The sequence below is a fragment of the Papaver somniferum genome, chromosome 1 (genome assembly GCF_003573695.1).
Source record: "Papaver somniferum cultivar HN1 chromosome 1, ASM357369v1, whole genome shotgun sequence".
In the NCBI taxonomy this organism is placed as follows: domain Eukaryota; kingdom Viridiplantae; phylum Streptophyta; class Magnoliopsida; order Ranunculales; family Papaveraceae; genus Papaver; species Papaver somniferum.
In genome coordinates this window covers 241,323,938-241,340,021 of record NC_039358.1, presented here as the reverse complement: position 1 = coordinate 241,340,021, position 16,084 = coordinate 241,323,938, and the positions used below count along the sequence as shown (strand labels likewise).

Here is a 16,084-nt window from a genome sequence, read left to right as displayed (position 1 = left end):
CTAGGGTGTACGCCATAAAGGTTCGCCTCTTTCTCTTTTGCCATTTTTCTCTGATTACTTTATGTAAAATTCATTATCTCTGCGAGAGTCTCGCAAATCATCATATTGTATCTGAATTTCGCAATCTCAATTTTTTCATTCAATCAAATGTATTTTTTGGAATTTTTCTTATTGCGAGAGTATCGCAACAACTTAATCATTCATACATTTCTTGTTTTTATTACCTTTGTCATCCTCTGCTTCTTTATTATTTTCTGCTACTGCTTCCTTAGTAGTGGTATGTTCATCATTTTTATTCTGAGCTAGCATTAGTTTCGCAACATCTCTTCTCCTTTCCTTTCGATTGCATCCACCATCAACCTCTCACTTCTTTGTTAATCAACTCATTTTTAGGTTTACACTCTTAATTTTATTGATCAACCTTTTAATATTCTTAAAAGAAAAGATAAAGAAATCAAGAATGATCTCTGCTCTAGACTTTCTCTCTCCTTTTTACTTGTTTCTTACCCAAAAAAGATCTCTCTCTCTTTACAACTTGAATGACTATTTATAAGGAAATACATAGTGGGTGACACCTAATCTGTCCTTTATTTTCGGGTATGGTCTGCGACATTCTCGCAACCTTACAAATGTTGATTTCGCAAGCTCTCTAATTTTCGCAGGGCTATCACATCTTTCTCGTGATCCTAACTGATGTCGTTTATCGTATCATTTCTGAAATTGTTCTGTGACGCTGTTGTGCTGTGTCATTGATAATTTCGCTGAAACATTGTCATTGCGAGATCTGATCCTACTTTTACAATTGTGGTTGTCGTATTTGTTTTGCAGGATATAATAGAAATGTGTGCAGTTGATTGTTGATCTTCTCCTTTGAAAACTGGTCGGATGATTTTCATTTTTCTTTTAATTCTTTATTCAAATAGAAAATTATTAGGATCTTATTCTGTGATCGAAAAATTGTCGTGGTGTAAAGTGTGATCTTTTCTTTAGTTTCTGCAGGGTTTATTGATAAATATCCGAGATTCGCTTCTCTTTTATCAATGGCTATTCCCAGTGATTCGGTAAGCGATTTCATTTTTTTTTTGTTATTTGAGAATTTTAATTAAAATCAGTGGTTACTTAGTTTTGGATCCTGAATTTTTGTGATTGGAATGGTACAGAAGCTTCGATTATGGAAAGGTGAGAAATCCACCTATTGTGACTTGTGACTGTTAAGAAATATGAAATCTGCTTATGTATGAGCTCACATGCATAAGATGTGAGCTAGATGCTCGTGCTAATATTGTTGGCCTTTGTGAAAGGTTAGATGGTATTTCTTAGGTTTGCGATTTTGTGTTTGTTTCAATATGTTTTTTTATCAGTAATATGTTTATTCATTTTACATTGTTTGAATGGGTTATAATAATGATTTCATCAGGTTAGGACACGAAAGTGGTCTTCAATATCTCCACTTATTGGTGATTGCTTGACAGTGTTAGTATTGCAAGTGGTGTAGAAAACGTGATATGTCAAACAAGTGTATGGTAAAAGGATTACACGAGTTATTTCCAAGAAGATCTCTTAACACTTTCAATGGTAAGGTATCTTCGGAATATTTTTGAGCAATTTGAATATGGAATTTCAGTTTTATTTGTTTAATGGTTCAGTTTAGTACTATTTTCTTACTATATTAAGTCTTTTAGCCCTTGAACGGATTCTATTCATAAAATTCTGCATGTAAGCTCTTTCATGGATTGTCTGATAATTAGTTTTATCGAATTCTTTGAATTAGTGTAACAACTCCAATTTTGATTTTTTTTTTTTGGTGTACTTGGTTGTATCTCTTTTACTTATGCACGATGTGACTCATATGAGTTAGATCAAGGATTGTGACCCATGGAGAGTTGCCAAAAGAGATTTTTTGAGGCCAAAATCTTAAAACTTATCCACTGGTTTGAAAATTAAGGTCCAGAGCAGTCTATATCGCTTGACAAAGGTGAAGCAATTTTGTTCTTATACACATTTTTTTTTACTTGGTATTGGTTTTATTGGACCTTAGTTTCAGCAGTTATGACGATTAATTATTTGTCCAGTTAGCCTATTTTGTTGATTTCTTGATAAGATCAAATTATGTGATATATAAACAGAAATTTTAGTTTAACATTGTCATCAGTTTAACACATCTTATAATAATTTGCCACATGTCAGGTACGAATATATCCAGGCTATGCTTACAAAGAAATTTTCGAATATAATAAAAATAATCCAAATTAAGATGACATTCCGGCTAGGTGACATTGTGCCTATTTGTTGACACCCTTATATATTCAGGCGCTTTTAGCATTCACATTAAAGTTTTGATTTTTTGCGCTTGGCATTGATGTTTCAAGATTGTATGATGCAAGAGGTTATCTTTTGTTACATGAGGATTCTCTAGCGTCAAATTATTCTACCAATCGACGTCTTCAAGCCAGCAATATATTTTTGGATACATTTAATGTACTAACACTAGTACAAACCTTCACATAGGCCACGTTTTTTGGTTTAAAGCCTAGCCACATTTCGTGTTATTTGCGTGGTTACTGATCACAAGTATAACTATAGCCACGTTTTATGTTACCCTATAGTCATAGTGCAACATTTAGTCATGGGTTTAAACTTACACCCGTTAATTATAGCCATAAGGCACCTTTTAGTCATGCGTTTAAGTCTAAAACCATCCCATATAGCCATAGATGAGTATATGGCCACACCGGCGAGTCGTTTATGTGTCTATTGCGCATGATGGCATTAAACACACATAATAACCCGAGGCGAAAAAGGTATTTATTTAGCCACTTCGGTTTGTTTACGTGTCCATAATGTACAGTTTATTAGACGTTTGATTGACATGAAAAAAAAAAAGTGATATACGGCTGCACAAAGACGTTTATCTGTCCAAGGCGTTGGGTTCTTATTGCAGGTCAAGGTGGGATTTATGTCATCTGGAAAGGAAAGATTAGCGGCCGTTGATGCAAATGAAATTATCGGTTTGGTATCATAACCGTCCGATAGTCATTTTGTAAATTTTTAATTTTGACAAAGATATGAAATTGAATTTGTTAATTTTGATTGCAAGGACAGTTCGAAACCTCTTAGCATTTTGGGGAAAAACGAAAGAAAAATGAGAGGGAAAGTTTTCAGTCGATAGTTCATCAGATCATGTACCAGGACTTCGTCCCGTTCCTTGCCTTGCACGTATACAGCTGCGAAGTGAAATTCACAAGACAAAAGTTTTACTGGCACTAGATAATTTCCATAACTTGGTACTTACGGTTTAAAACTCATTACATATACCAAGGAACACAGTAGATATTTACTTGAGAAAGTGCTTCACTACATACTGTTACTGCAATTGTTAACTAAGCAACATAAGGTATTTGTTCTTTCTTACAGGCCAAATCATAGATGCATTTATTTCTCTTGGCTTAGGCAAGACAATTGATAAACTCTGCAGCTGTGGCGATAACACCTCCTGCTATTGTATTTGTCACAATTTTCTCTCCATTGTTACTTACTGCTAGCTGCAGACACCAAAGCTCCCATAGCAGCACCCCCGAGCATTGCATTCTTCTGCAACACCACAATAGCAAGAAGTAAATAGCTTCAGTATATCCATACTTGAATAGGAAGTGCAAAAGAAAAACTGATCATTGGTTTCATGCCACTCCATAGATTAACTTGGAACATATCTAAAAGAACAGATTTATTGGCCATATGCCAAAGGATATACAGTATACTGAACTATAGAAGCTGGAGATCTGAGGTTTAGACATCCACTTCCCTAAGTCAATAGAGAACTTATCACAATAGAAAGTATCGAATTTGACAGCTTCATCCGTACAGAACCAAAAACTTGTACACTGGATGAGTAGAAATTTTAAAAAACGACTTTCGGTTAACTATCTTCTTTAACAATAAAACAATAGAGATTCAGATGGACGTGTGATAAAACAAGAAAGCAAATACTCGCAAACAGTAAGATCCAGGATCTTACACGAGGCATGGTAAGAAATAAACTTATATAAATCAATTGAGATAGTTAAGTATGTCAACCCCAGCGATAAGTTCCTTGACTGGAAAACATACATCTAGGTAACTTCTAATTTATATCTGGATAAGTTGAAAGATTTCACATTCACCCCAAATAACCAGATATTCAAGGTTGAGCTATTTAGTAAAACCAATATACCTCAAACACTTGCCTAGAAAATTTCCTTGGATTACTACTCGATGAACCACGAAGTGTACACGAAGAATATGTTAATTGGTGCCTAGGAATTCAGGAAGAAACTCCCTCTTTCAGAGCATTCAGATGTACTACTGCTTAAAAGCAAGACTGAATTGGCGGTGGAAGAAGATGTACTCAGACGCACAAGTTACTTCATTTGTTACTAAAAAAATTTGGGACTTGACTAAAACAAGGCACCGACTCATCCATCTAGTGTATGACTTACCTAATCGCTGGTACCACAGACCCTCTCCATTCCATACTCCATTCTCACGTAAGCTCCAGCTACGACCCCTGCAACGTGCAATATCATTCAATCAATTTATGCATTTCTACTGATGACAAAATGCATGTAAGAGCATGACAATCTAAGGATAAGGAATAACTCCCCAGAAATCATCTGCAGATGTATACACAAACTTACCCCAATTACCACCCTACTTGCACATCTTCCTTAACTGCAACAAGAATGGGTTTCTATCAATATGGTTAGAAGTGGAAACAGAACATGGTATAGTCTAGTATATGAGTCACATGACTATATTGTCTAAGCTAATTAAGCAGATAAAATGGTTGTGTGATAGAATAGTACATTATGAAATGGATCTTTCTAAGACACTGTAGTTTAAATGGATTATATATAACTTACCGATTTTTCTAAGACATTATTTGAGACACTCCCTGTAACAAGCATTGACATAACATCATCCAGCACGACAACAACAAAATTATCTGATTCACAATAAGAACCTAAGAGACTCACGTTTTTTGTTGGTTTCAATCAGCTAGAGAATTATGATACTAGCTGCACTTGGTATCAAGTGAATCTTCGAACAGTGAAATGTAAAAAATAGAAAAGAAAAAAAAAAAATCTAAAAATTGACAGAAGTTCTCTTTAGTAGTTTTTTCCTTCCTTGAAGAAAAAGGTAGCATCTGTTTCCCACAACACCATAGACAGATCAATCAATAAGCAACAAAATTTGATAAGCAAAATTCAGATCCAATAGAGCCAATTGCAAAGTACCTTAATCCTCCGTAGTCTTTCCTTCATGTCGACAACAGAGATCTCGTCATTATATCTCTTCCTCCGGAAAACAGATTTAGAACTTTAGTTGAGAGAGATGAAGAGTAATAGGGTTCAGAAAGCGGACCGGTGTTGATTTCAAAACAGATTTAAGGCTCACCAATAACAGATAAAACCCAAACAAAGTAGCAATTAAACTCAATCAGATTACCTGGAATTCAATTTTTGTTACCATGAATTGGTTTATATCTCAACATACATTTGAAAATTCTATTAATTTTTTTTTTTTTTTTTTTTGAAACAGAATGGAATCTAAAGCATAAACCCTATTAACCCAAATAGTACAAAACATAAAAAAACCTAGATTAGAAAGACAAGTATATAAGACAATTGAAACCTAATCCATCAAATCCACAGAGTTAAAAGTTTCAAAGACAAATTAATGAAAAATCCCTAAATCGAAATCAATAATAAGAAAAGATCTTAGATTAAATCACGAGGAGCAACTGCAATGAATTGAAAATCAGAGAGTCAAAATACGAAGAAAGTAAGGTTTTGATTTAGAATCCAGGCCTAAGATTCTGGGGTTTTCAGAAAAGAGATGTTTCTGATAAAAATAAAAAATAAAAAAAGAGATACGGAGCTTCCGAAGCTGCTTAGTTTGGCGGTTTATGGAGAAATGTGATGAAGCCGAATAGAGAAGCCCAAAACTTGTTATTAGCGCGCCAAAATTGCAGCGATGTTTTTTCCTCTAAAAATTTTTTGGGCGCCAAACGAAATTGTGGCGGCGAGTTTACCTTTATGGATGAGGTGGCAATCCGTATACATTCTATAATTGCATATGTGATTTGTATTGGTTGAATAAATACTATGCGGATTGCGTTTGATGTTGCTTGAATTGGGTGAAGAATAAAGGTTATCAAAAATTTGCAATGTGATCAATCTACAAAACCTCATTTGCTATTCAAATTTGTAATATCCACCTAATTCCATCTAATTCATTCCAATTGTAGGCATTTTTTCCTTAATATTGCTAAATCATACTTACCTTGAGTCTCTGACTAATTATCCCGGTTTAATTCCATAATATTTCATCAAAATAACTTGATCGTGCTCGATCGATTTGTTTTCCATATTAAATTTGCGGCATTTTATGCAATGATGCACAATAAGTAACATCAAATGAGATCCCCTCGGTCGGACTTATCATTGAGAAAATTATCTCAATGATAAGTTCCAATAGAAACATGTTAAATAACAAAGAAGGAAAAGATAAGATTGAAATAGTTAAGTCAATCAATAATGTAACAGTAAGTAGCTTTCATGTCAAAATGAACATTGTTGTTTTTTTATTCTGTATGCAAGACAACAGCAGTTAATTGTAAATCAGTAGGGTAGGAGAGGCGACAGAGAGGAGAGCTAGTCTCATGTTTTGAGAGAATAAGGTAGTACCAAGAGGGTGATGGGATGTTTAGTCCATTGGTTCGACAGAAGTTTCGTAATTAATCTTCCTCTGATAAAATAAAATGAGATAATTGTGTCATGTCTTTGTGTTTATGATGTCGCTGATTTTGTGAGATTGTCAAATTGATTGATGCATGGAAAACCTCTTATGCTTATGGGGGCATAAAGAGTTAGAGAGAAAGAAGAAAGACTTGCATCGCGTATTGCCTTAAGAGTGAAGGAAGATGCATACTTTGATGCAAGTTTGCAAGGATGACTACTTGTGGCTGAAGTCGATTTACTGATCCAGAGAATATTGTCGGTCATGTCCCATGGAAATTATAGTTCTCAAAATGAGCATGTGACATCAAGCAGTATGGTGACCCTTTTCCCTTAATTATAGCTAATTTAAAGTTGAGGGAAATGGGTCTCAAGCCACCCTCACCATGACGATGTGTCATCTCTTCGCCATAATATACACTGAGTATCCATTTAGTAAAAAAAAAAAAAGAGTAAAAGTAAACAAAAATAGTGAAAAACGTAATATTAGCATAAAATAGGGAAAATCAGAGACGGACCTTAAATATTCATTGAGTATTACGCGGATTCCGAGTGATTCCGAGTAATATTCGTTGAGTATTACACTGGTCCAACTTTTAACGGTAGTCAAAAATTTAAGCTACACGGAAGAGCATAAATAGTTAGGTTCCCCTACAATTAGGGGATATCTTTGGGAAATGGCGCCCCACAGTACTTCACCATAAGGACAATTCTCTACCATTCCGTCAGAACACCAAACCAGAATGACACAATTCCATACACCCGCACGTCCCGTAAATAAGTCCGACCCTACTTTTTCTAATCCAACGACCAGCGGTTTCATTTGTCCCGTAAAAAAAGTGGCTGCCATTAATGGCGATTTAAAGGGGTACAAGAAAGGATGTGAAGTGATGATAGGTATGATCGATAGCGAAGCTAAATACCCAGAATGGATAGTGAATATGGTCATTGTCCCAAAGAAAAACAAAGGAATCAGGATTTGCATAGATTTCACTGATTTAAATAAAGCTTGCCCCAAAGATAATTTTCCGTTACCAGATATTCCTCAAATGGTGGAATCGGCAGCGGGAAATGATAGGGTATCATCTTTAGATGGATACAAAGGGTATAACCAAATCCCTCTCGCTGAAGAAGATCAAGAACATACTGCTTTCTTTGCCCCTAGAGGTTTATATTGTTACACGAAAATGCCATTTGGTTTGCGAAACGCGGGAGCGACATTCCAAAGAATGGTAGAGAAGGTGTTCGCAAAATGGATACACAAAACATTAGAAGTATACGTGGATGACATGTTAGTAAAGAGTAAAGAAGCTAAAGACCATGTACAAGACCTGAGGGAGATTTTTGAACAAATGCGGCGGTATAACATTAAATTGAATCCCGAGAAGTGTACTATTGGAGTTGCATCGGGAAAATTTTTAGGCTACATTGTATCAAAAGAAGGAATACAGGTTGATCCAGAAAAAGTGCAAGCAGTTCGTGATATGCCAACACCAGCAACAATAAAAGATGTACAGAAGTTGAATGGGATTCTAGCTTCGCTGGGGAGATTCATTTCGCGATCATCATACAAATGTAATTATTTTTTCGATATACTCAAGAAGGGTGCGAAATCTAAATGGACTGATGAATGTGAAAAATCTTTTCAAGGAATCAAAGAACATCTTATGAATACAACTATTTTACAAAAAGCAGAATCAGGAGAATAATTGTTGATCTATCTTGCGACGACGTCGCATGCATTAAGTGATGTGTTATTGCGAGTAGATGCAGGAGTGGAGAAACCCATTTATTACATTAGCAAAACTTTTAATACTGCCGAGAAGAATTACTCAAATATTGAAAAGTTAATCTTAGCATTAGTTTATGCATCATTTAAGCTCCGCATATACTTTCAAGCACACAAGATAAAGGTATTAACAAAAGTACCAATTGAATCAGTGATGAAGAATTCTAAAAAATCAGGAAGAGTGGAGAGATGGAATGCACAAGTAGGCCACTTTGATATTAAATATGAAATTTTGTCTTCACCAAAATCACAAGTTGTTGCAGATTTTTTGGTAGAATTTCCTTTAGAAGAAGATGAAGCAGTAGAAGAAATGATGGATGTAGAAGAAGAACATGGAGATCCAAAAGATTTATTAACAGAACCAAATAGATGGGAGATATTGGTATATGGATCATCAAATGGATAAGGAAATGGAGTTGGAATTGTTTTAATTTCGCCAGAAGGAATAAAAATGGCTTTTTCATTCAGATTGGAATTTGCATCCACTAATAATGAAACAGAATATGAAGCTGTGATACATGCCTTAAAATTCGCAATATAAATGAAACTAGAAAATGCCAGGATCACTAGTGATTCGCAACTAGTTATTCGCCAAATAAAGGGAGAGTATACTACAAATGAACCATCCTTGAATAAATACAAGAAGCTGGTTGAAGAATTGTCAGCGAAAATCCCAAAAATAAAATGGAGGCACATTTCAAGAAAGGATCACAGACTCACAGGCGCTTTTGCTTTCATCTCAAGCATGATGATAGATCCAACTGCGAGATGCATAAAAATACAAACACTTCCGTCACCATCAATCAATAAAGAAGAAGAAGACGTGGACGTGATGATAATAGACAATGAAGAAGAAGAACAAATGAAAAATATCGCAGACTGGAGAATGGAACTTCATGCATATTTGACGAAAGGAGATACACCAAGAAATAGATTGGAAATACACAATTTAAAAAGTCGTGCAATGAATTATGAATTAAGAGATGGGTTGCTATACCGAAAATCCTTTAATGGACCATCACTCAGATGTTTGACACGAGAGGAAGGAGAAAAGGTGCTAAAAATGTTACATAGTGGGGATGCTGGCAATCATAGTGGAGGAAGATCTTTGGCACATAAAGCAAAAATGCAAGGTTAACTGGCCATATATGCATGAAGATGCAAAACAAATATAAAGACGTTGCGAAGATTGTCAGCGGCATGGAAATAAAATACATGCACCTGAAGCACCATTGTCATCTTCAACTAGTGTATGGCCTTTTGGAAAGTGGGCCTTAGATATTGTGGGGACATTTTTACCAGGATCTGGACAAAGAAGATACTTAATAGTCGCAACAGATTATTTCACAAAATGGACATAAGTGAAGGCAATACAACATATTCGCGAAAATATATCTTTACATTCATATTCGAAAATATCATTTGCAGATTCGGAATTCCTGCACAGTTGGTATCTGATAATGGGAAACAATTTGAAGGACAAAATATAGAAATGCTACTTAATGCATTCAAGATAAAATGTGGAAAGTCTACTCCTTTGTATCCACAAGATAATGGGTAAGTAGAAGCAACAAAAAAAAACAATTGCGGATATATTAAAGAAGAAATTGGAAGGACATCACAGAGCATGGTGCGAACAAGTACATAATGCAGTATGGGCTTATAATACAACTAGAAGAGAAGCTACTGGAATGTCACCTTTTTGTTTAACATACGGAGTTGAAGCGGTGTTACCAACAGAAGTTGTTATTCCGACAACAAAAACTTGATTTTTAGATCCATCAATGAATAGAGGGATGCCTAAGTATTTATCATCTAGGCCTATCTTTTTAACCTGAAGAGAAATTATCAACGAAACACAAATATCAGGATGAATATTCTTACTAAAAAAGAAACCTGACTTTTGAAGGTTGATAACTTGCCCTGAAATGTAACCAAAATCTTTAATAAGAGACATCAGATTTTCAGTCTCCATATGACTAGCCTTGGTGAAAACAAGCAAGTCACCATCAACTGATTTTCTTCAGCTTGGATAAGGTATCTAGAAAGCGCCTCCATACAAATGATAAAAAGATAAGGGGATAAAGGATCCCCTTGTCTTAAACCCTTAGTAGGTTTGTACGTCTTGCATGGAGAGCCATTTAACAAAATAGAGATAGAAGTGATATTAATACATTGAAATATCAGTTCGCACCAATGGTCTGAGAAACCGAATTTATTCAATACATTAATAAGGAAAGGCCACTCTTTTCTATCGAAGGCCTTAGACATATCTAGTTTAAGGCCCATGATACCACGCTTTTTCTTTTTAGGCATCTTCTTCACCGAGTGAACCAGCTCATGGGCAATTACTACATTATCCTGAATGTTCCTACCAGGCACATAAGCAGTCTGGAAGGGGGATATGAGTTTTCCTAGCAAAGGTTTCATCCCGTTAACTATTATTTTGGAAATTATTTTGTAACTAGCGTTGCACATGCTAATGGGTCTAAAGTCAACTAGAGAAGAAGGATTTTTGACCTTAGGGATAAGGGTAAAGAAAGTGTGATTCATTTTTTTAAGAAGATGTTTGGAATCAAAGAAAGCTCTAATCATGTTCCAAACATCAAGCTCAATCAACTCCATATTTTGTTTATAAAAGCCGGGTGGTAAATCAGGACCTGGGGAAGACCAGGAGTTCATTTGCTTTATAGTATCTTTGACTTCTTTCAGGGTCGGTCACAGACGGTGAAGTTAGTTTGCGGTGTAGTTTCATGGCCCCCCTTACATTTCACTTTTTCCAAGTCTTTAGTCATAAAGTCCAAGTCAGCTTAACGTTTCAACTTGGATAGAAAATAGCGGTGGTAACCAACGAGGATTAACCCAGTTTGGGGCCGTTGAACTCCCAAGTCTGATCAAAAACCACAGTTGATCTGGTCAACACCGAGTTCTAACCACAGTGAGTCAGGAACGATCCACCAGCTCTACGATTCAGTATCTGCACTTGTGAAGCTCATCCTCTACATACCATCCGATCTTCAATCCATAATCCATGTTATTCTGACACGTGTCCTTTAGCTGGATTCTTAAGACACCATACGTCCAAATCGTGATCAAATGCTGGAACTGGAACTACAAAAAGTTGTGCACCTGCCATTAATGGCAGTTCAAAAAGGTTTACAAAAAAACCATGAAAATTGATAGGAAGGAATAGTTGGAGGGGATGGATAGAATGAAGGGGGAGGAATTTCTATAATTATTTTGGAATGAGGTTTCAATTACGCAGGAATTAGCGTTATTCCGAGGGAGGGAAGTGAGATGATGATGGTAAATTTGATTGATTGGAGCTCTCTTTATCAACATCAAATCCTTCAGCCTAGCTAGTTCTTGATTAGGAAATCTTTAGTTGTATTTATCTTCTTCTATTAATTTGGCGTCTGAGTGTTAGAAGTCCAACTGCATGCTTGTTATCTATTCCCTCCATTACTTTTTAATAGGCTAGTTTTTATATATAAATATTTCAAAAAATTAGGTCAGTTTTCTAATTGGGAAAGTCAAATGTTACTTTAATTTTCTGAGACCATTTTTCTTTTAACTTCTTTTGATGACAAGTGTTATGTGGATCATTTCACTTATTCTTTGGCTGACAAGTGTCATGGGAACCATTTCACTTCACTTCTTTTATTGACAAGTGTTTAGAGGGCCACTTTCAATAATTAGTTCTCTTAATTTCCTTAATTTTCTCAAAAAAAAGAAACTCGCCTATTAAAAAGTAACGGAGGGATTATATGAGAAACTGCTTGACTAATCTGCTTAGAACGTGAATGTGAATATGGTTTATGTATTTTGGTGGCATAATAATACAAGATAGATCAAGGTTGGTGATACAATATATAACTTTGTAAACTTGTAATGTAAACAAGAGAAACTTTCAACAAACTGTGAAATTTCGCCAGCTGTAGACCCGTTTTATTCTTTCGTATTGATATCTTACTCGGTGGAATCCCCTTGATTTGTCCCTATCACCTTCCTATTAATTGAAAGAAACATTTTTAGTTGCGATAGTTTATTTCTTAAGTTGGGACCGCGTTGAGAAAATTTCTGGTTGACACTTGCGCTGCAGTAATATATGACTATTGACTAGTGATAAGCTGCCAAAATCTTCGAGGTTGTGGGGAGAAATGATTTCTCTAGTCTTCATAATGGACTTTTATTGCAAAACCACCCAACGCACCCTTTCAAACTGGTTAGCGTTTGCGTTTATTATGAAAACAGAAATAGAAAACACATGATCATCAGAAACAGAAACATGGGTAGTTTTAATCCTGGATTTGTCTTCTGCATCTACTTGTCTATTCTTTCTAACTTACTGCTCATCATACAATACACAACTGCGCAACCAAATTATATTTATCATTTTTGTTACGGAGACAATTACACTACTGGCAGTACATTCGAAGCTAATCTCAACAGTCTTTTTCCTCCAATCATCAGAAATAGATACGATAACGCTACCGATGGCCTAAGTCCGGATACTGTTTATGGGTCTATACAGTGTAGAGGAGATGTTACATTAGATACTTGTCAAAGTTGTCGTGATTTTGGTACTCAAGATATCAAGGATAGATGTCCGAATTCTAAAAAAGCAATTATTTGGTTTGATACATGTATGCTAAGGTATTCAAATGAGTATTACTTTAATATTGTGCAAGTTACTCCAGCAGTTTATATATGGAAGCCAAATAATATTTCTAATCCGAACCAGTTTAACCAAATTTTAGGTGGTTTTATGAATGATTTAGAAAAAGAAAGGTCTTTTTCTTCGAACTTTGCTAGTGGAGATAAAAATCTTACTAATGGTAGAAAATTATATGGATTAGTCCAGTGTAGTCCAGATATAGCTTCAAATGATTGTAGTCGATGTCTTGTTGGAGCTATATCTGAGTTACCAAATTGTTGTGCCGGGAAACAAGGTGGAAGAGTTCTTAGACCCAGTTGTAATGTTAGATATGAATTATATCCATTTCTTCAACTTCAATATATAAATGTTCCTTCACCCCCTTCAGTATCACTTCCTGCTCCTCTCCTATCACCACCACCTCCTCTCGTATCACCACCATCTTCGACGAATACAACTACACCTAAATGTAAGTAGTACTCCTTTCCTATGCTATGTGATAATAATGGTTTGATCATCTCACCCCAAAAGTGATTTCAAAATATAATAGACGCTGATTTTTCAAATATGTAGCGTTTTACCATGTTTTCTTAGATAACCAAGATTTCATTATTACAATTTATGCTTGTTGTGATTGAGGCTTCTCATTAAAGTTATCAATTTTATCCATACTTTCACTCTGTTCCTGATTAAGAAATGTTCATATTCGTGCAGCAAATGGGAATAACTCATCCATACTTGCTATAAGTATCACCATTCCTTCAGTTATCGTAGGACTAACCGCTATTGCCTTTTGGTTCTTCTGTTTCCAGAGAAAGAAAACAAAGAAACAACATTTTGACGGTAAACATGACACCTTAGGATACATGTGGCTTCATATGGTTTGATTCGTTTCCTCAAATTGTTTCCCACTTATTGGTGTGTTTTTCATGAAGATGTTGATGAAGAGATTCCAAGTACAGAATTCTTACAATTCAGCTTCAGTATGGTTAGTACTGCAACAAACAATTTCTCTGAATTTAATAAACTTGGGGAAGGTGGATTTGGCTCTGTTTATAAGGTACTAAAAGCATACTGAACGCATGTAACTTGACATTTGGATTTGAATTGCTAATAAGTGATTGTTTTTGATGTATTTAGATAGCTAAGACCTTTCCTTTTTTTTTTGGTTTCGTTTCCTGTCCTGATCAGGGTACACTTTCAGACAGCCAAGAAATAGCCGTAAAGAGGCTATCGAAAAATTCAGGACAAGGTGAAGAAGAGTTCAAGAACGAAGTTACATTAGTAGCTAAACTTCAACACAGAAATCTTGTGAAACTTGTTGGTTTCAGCATAGCTGGTGCAGAGAAACTACTCATATATGAATTCATGCCAAACGGAAGCCTTGACCAAATCCTTTTCGGTTTGCCTCCCATTCTGTCTGTTTCTTCTTGTTATTATCAGCATAGTTGGATGCATAGATATTTCTTTTCAGACTAAAATGGGGGTCTAAAAGTTTGTATTTTTTATTTTTTGTCGGATGAATGTGTAGACCCAATTAAATGTACATTGCTTGATTGGGAAAGACGATACAGGATAATAGGAGGGGTAGCAAGAGGACTTGTCTATCTCCATGAGGAGTCTCGACTTAAAGTCGTCCATCGGGATCTCAAAGCTAGCAATATATTATTAGATATCGAAATGAATCCTAAAATTGCAGATTTTGGCATGGCTAGGCTTTTTGGCCTTCATCAAATTCAAGATAGTACTAACAGAATAGTTGGAACCCAGTAAGTAAAAACTCTAAATCATTGAACATCTGATTGTGTATAATTGTATTGAAAACATCTGATATGTGTATAATTGTATTGAATCACTTTTTTATACTCGTATTTTGTTTGGGTGTTGGGATTTGCAGTGGCTACATGGCTCCAGAGTACGTACTTTATGGTGAATTCTCTGCAAAATCAGATGTTTTTAGTTTTGGTGTCTTGGTCTTAGAGATTGTTTGTGGACAGAGGAACAGCAGTTTTCGTACATCAGATATTGCTCGCGATCTTCTAAGCTATGTGAGTGTCAATTATATATATATATATTTTGCATCCAATCTTCTCTACTTCTGTTTACAGAATAGATAATGAAATGGTGGTGAAACTGATGCAGGCATGGAGGCATTGGAATAATGGATCTGCTATAGAAATATTAGATCCAACTTTGAAAGACACGTATTCTAGAAATGAAGTGGTTAGATGCATCCATGTTGCATTATTATGTGTTCAAGAAAATGTCGAAGATAGACCCTCAATGCAGACTGTTGTCCTAATGCTCAGCAGCTACTTTTCAATCAGTCACAATTTACCTTCTGCGCCAGCATTCTTTACTGGTAGTAGTAGACGTATGGAGCCCAAGTCGACATTATACTCAGACTACACTGAAGAACAAGGGAGCTCAAAGAACGACTTAATCAGCGAAACAACAACAATGAGCTTGAATGATGTTTCAGTTACTGAACTTCACCCTCGATGACACTACAATCTTGTTCATCCGTCTCCTTCTTTCCTTTCTCTTTTGTAAGTTGATTGTCCTCTATACTTTGTTTTCGGTGGGAATACTATTTTATCATCATTTATTCAGAATCGTGAGATTCAAAAAATTAAAGGGAATTTTAACAAACTGCCACACTTGCAAATCCCGATTCAAGAAAATGCCACCGTTTTTTTCAGAGTTAATTAAATGCCACAACCGTTAAATATTCCGTCAGGGCCTACCAAACCGGTCTATATGCGTTGAACAAGTCAAGAAAATATGTTATCATTCCCTATTTACCCTTCACAATCCTTAAAGACTTGTGAATCGCTAATTAGGAGAAAGCAGAACAAAGAA

General features: G+C 35.6%; 1 protein-coding gene and 1 long non-coding RNA gene across 2 annotated transcripts; one reads left to right on the top strand and one right to left on the bottom strand.

Moving 5' to 3' along the window:
• Window positions 1-3,364: 3,364 nt before the first annotated feature.
• On the bottom strand, window positions 3,365-5,549 carry LOC113321741. The gene is made up of 4 exons (XR_003346867.1): window positions 5,274-5,549; window positions 4,674-4,707; window positions 4,476-4,543; window positions 3,365-3,591 (listed from the first exon to the last, which is right to left on the bottom strand). It is a non-coding gene; the product is annotated as an uncharacterized LOC113321741 (long non-coding RNA).
• A 7,304-nt stretch (window positions 5,550-12,853) lies between these two features.
• LOC113274614 (putative receptor-like protein kinase At4g00960) lies at window positions 12,854-15,727 on the top strand. The gene is made up of 7 exons (XM_026524012.1): window positions 12,854-13,691; window positions 13,937-14,065; window positions 14,158-14,282; window positions 14,414-14,624; window positions 14,754-14,991; window positions 15,120-15,270; window positions 15,365-15,727. Exons 1-7 carry the CDS (start codon window positions 12,854-12,856, stop codon window positions 15,725-15,727), a joined length of 2,055 nt encoding a protein of 684 aa, XP_026379797.1.
• The last annotated feature ends 357 nt before the right edge of the window (window positions 15,728-16,084 follow it).

What these genes read in the sequence shown, in the direction of transcription:
- LOC113274614 (XM_026524012.1), top strand. Translation starts at nt 12,854, where the DNA reads ATGGGTAGTTTTAATCCTGGATTTGTCTTCTGCATCTACTTGTCTATT. An exon ending in GAATACAACTACACCTAAAT is followed by an intron (nt 13,692 to 13,936) that starts GTAAGTAGTACT and finishes ATATTCGTGCAG; the next exon opens with CAAATGGGAATAACTCATCC. An exon ending in GATTTGGCTCTGTTTATAAG is followed by an intron (nt 14,283 to 14,413) that starts GTACTAAAAGCA and finishes TGTCCTGATCAG; the next exon opens with GGTACACTTTCAGACAGCCA.